Source organism: the organism of the source record quoted next, unplaced genomic scaffold (genome assembly GCF_019419815.1).
Source record: "Pyrus x bretschneideri cultivar Hongxiangsu unplaced genomic scaffold, Pyrus_bretschneideri_v1 Contig24, whole genome shotgun sequence".
In the NCBI taxonomy this organism is placed as follows: Eukaryota; Viridiplantae; Streptophyta; class Magnoliopsida; order Rosales; family Rosaceae; genus Pyrus; species Pyrus x bretschneideri.
The window spans coordinates 3155051-3158778 of NW_025999546.1; the positions used below are offsets into that span (position 1 = coordinate 3155051).

The 3728-nt window shown below is 42.2% G+C and overlaps 1 protein-coding gene across 1 annotated transcript; it reads left to right on the forward strand.

Annotated features, from left to right (window-relative positions):
* The first annotated feature begins 395 nt into the window (after positions 1–395).
* LOC103946180 (protein ELC-like) lies at positions 396–2135 on the forward strand. The gene has a single exon (XM_009356835.3). It carries the CDS (start codon positions 666–668, stop codon positions 1923–1925), a length of 1260 nt encoding a protein of 419 aa, XP_009355110.2. The 5' UTR covers positions 396–665; the 3' UTR covers positions 1926–2135.
* Positions 2136–3728: the final 1593 nt, after the last annotated feature.

Here is a 3728-nt window from a genome sequence, read left to right on the forward strand (position 1 = left end):
CATTTACGCTTTCGAATTTATGCTTTTGAAAACGTTAGGTAGTTATTTGGAATGTTTTAAAATGTTAGGACCAATACGTAATCACCCCTAAAAGTTGGGTAAATGTCCTGACTTAACTCTAAATATTATTTATGCAAAAGATCAATCAAAACTAGGATTGTTTTGTCAGTCAACTATAATAAATATATAGACAGTTCGTAATACATTTTACCGTTAGTAACAATTTATTTTTATACTATTCAATGACTATATGACTTTATTTTTATTTTACTTAAAAATAATTATATAATAATTTATAATATGAATAATTTCGATCAGTTTCTTGACGTTTTTCCTTAAGTTTTTTAGCCCATATGAAATTCAATTTTCTTTTACGATAATGGCTATGTACAGACATGGCCGTTGGCAAGATTTTTCCTTGATGTTGTTGAAAACGAGTGAAGACACAGAAGTCACCCCACGACACAGTCGCCTGTCCCAAACACGCTCACGGTCCATCGTTTCTCCCGTAAGCAAACATAACAAACAAACAAAATCCCCCAATTTCCATCCAAAATCTTGATCGATCAAAAACTCGCTCCGATTAAAATCCTCCCTCGCCCCTCTCTTCTTCTCGGAATCTCAAATCTCAACCTTCCGAACCCGATCCGATCCAAATTGCTGCGATGGTTCCACCGGCCGGTCCGAGCCCACCGAACCCCGAACTGATCCAGCAGTTCCTGAGCTCCGTCCTCTCCCAACGTGGCCCCTCCGCCCTCCCTTACTCCGAGGACACCAAGTGGCTCATCCGCACCCACCTCGTCTCTCTCACCTCCGCCTACCCTTCCCTCGAGCCCAAAACCGCGACGTTCACCCACAACGACGGTCGCTCCGTCAACCTCCTTCAGGCTTACGGCACCATCCCCATGACGTTTCAGGGCGTCACCTACAACATCCCTGTCATCATCTGGCTCATGGAGTCCTACCCTCGCCACCCGCCTTGCGTCTACGTCAACCCCACGCGCGACATGGTTATCAAGCGCCCTCACGCCCACGTCAACCCTTCTGGTTCCGTCTCCATCCCCTACTTGCAGAACTGGGTCTACCCTAGCTCCAACCTCGTCGAGCTCGTTAAGAATCTCAGCGCCGTTTTCGGTCTGGACCCGCCGCTCTTCTCCCAGCGCAGGCCCAATCCCAATCCAAACCCTAACCCTAATCCTAACCTTGGTCATTCCTCGTCCGCTGTGTCGAATTCAGGATATTCGAGCTACCCGGCATATTCGGGCTCATCGGGATCGGCTAGTCCTGCCCGTCCTGCAATTCCTCCGAGGACGTACCCGCCGTCACCCTATGGAAGTAGTGGATCATTTTCTCGTGTTCAGACTGATGATCCGAATGAGGTTTTCAAGAGGAATGCGATCAATAAGCTTGTGGAGATGGTGCACGGCGACATGGCAGGGTTGAGGAAGACGAGGGAGGCGGAAATTGAAGGCTTGTTCAATGCACAGGCGGTGCTGCGGCAGCGATCGGAGCAGCTCAACAAAGGGTTGAAAGAGATGGTGGATGAGAAGGAGGGTTTGGAGCAGCAGTTGCAGATGGTGCTGATGAATTTGGATGTTTTGGAGGCCTGGTTGAGAGAGAATGAGGGGAAGACCAGAGGGAGGCTGGACGGTGATGTGGACGATGCTTTCGAATGCATTGACCCGCTTTCGAAGCAGATGTTGGATTGTACAGCCTCTGATTTGGCGATTGAAGATGTTGTGTATTCTTTGGATAAGGCATTGCAGGATGGGTCAATAGCCTTTGATGAGTACTTGAAGAATGTGAGGTCATTGTCCCGCAAGCAGTTCTATCATCGTGCTACAGCTGCTAAAGTCAGGGCAGTACAAATGCAATCGCAGGTTGCGAATATGGCTTCCCGACTTTCACATTATGTTTCATCTTAGTAGAAATGGTATAGTCTCATGTTGTATTCTTGTGGAAATATGTCAATGCTTTCTTGTTCTTCTTCTTTCTTTTCCAAATTTTTTTTTTCCCAATGTTTCTTTAGGGCTGGTTTCTGTGGGAAATATGTTGTTGTTCAATAACTAATATATTGAAACTCAGTTTTGGTCTAGATTTGTATATGAATATCAGATATAATCATTTCTCTTGAATTCTTACTTTTTAATGATATGCCTTTTGGTTTAATTTGTGAAAGTTTTATTTTTCTTGTGCTGTAAGTCCTATGATGTGGATTTCAGTCACCAAAATTTATAGCGGAAAGATGGTTGTTGCATGGGAACGCCTGAAAACAGTCAAGTGCAACTATGTTTATTTGAAGTACCTATTAGCCTTTATTTATTTTTTTAAAAAGGGTAGCCTTTGGTGAGTATTTGAAGAATGTGAGGTCGTTCTCCTGCAAGCAGTTCTACCATTGTGTTACTGCTGCTAAAGTCAGGATAGTCCAATTGCAATCACAGAATTTGGATTATGTTTCCGCTTGAAGCATTAATTTGTTCCCACATTCCATTAAGCAGAGAAGTTGTTGTTTGACGTAGACGATTAATTATTGCTTACTGGTATACAATGATGCGTGGCATACTCAGAAAATCTGACTTGAATGGTGCTTTGGAGAAAATTAAATGCTTTTGTTAATGTGCTTTGCATCTGGTCTGTGGATTTGATCAGTAACCATATGACTCGTTCCGACCAAGCAATGGGAATTGGTGTTGGTTTTGAAGTATTCATGCTCATAGTTTCCTTTGGAACATTGTAGCTTGTCCTGTTAGGCTGTCTTAATTAGGTTACCATGGTCATAGATAGTGGAACCAATAAGCAGTTGCAGAAGGCACATTGGTACATGCAGTGGGGTTCTAAGGCCGACAAGAGGAAGCATGACACTTCCCCAAAATGGAAAGAAGCAAAACCCTAAAGCATTTTCTTTTAGCTCAATTGTGAAAGCCAAGTGTCTTCAGTCTCACTCAATCGAGCAAGAGCGGCGCAGGGTTCATGTCCCAACCTTTGATCGTTCCTATGGCGAACAAGCTCCATTGTCGTGGTGCATAGACCTCCCAAGGTATGCATAACATTGTCTATTCCTTGCCTGCATTGTATAATTGTCAATCAATCTGCTGTGAAATTATTCAAATAAATAAATATATATACATATGTTTAATCCTTATTGTTTATTCTAGGTTCGCAAGCCTTTGTTAATTATGGCTTGTAAAGCATATACCAATCATAATTTATCAGAGGTTCGAGGTCCGGCTACCATTATTTCAGGTGCCATGTTTCGCCATTTTCTTCTGATGTTGCGATAACTTTATTTGATGTGATATTAGATTGAACATTGTTCATTAAATGCTTGATTTATTACTTCTGTTACGGAAACAATGCTATGATTGACGCTGCAAAGGAAATCCTCACTCCATTTAATCTTATTATTTTTCTTCTACTGTCTCTACATGGATGGTTTAAACTTGAAAGGAAATCCTCACGCCACCAAAAATTGTACCCTATTTTTTTAGGACGTTTGTGAGTGCAACTCTTGTCATGCATATCAAACACACACAGTCGTCTGCACACACGTGAACACACACACATTTATAGATGTCAGTATTATGCATTGGGAGACCACTCTGCTTGAATATTTATTCAGTGGATGTTGTGGGTATCTTGATACGTTATTTGTTACATAAACACTACCTTTTTTGAGGATTTATTCAGCTGACCACATTGTCCATTAATATGATAGACATTTTCTTCAC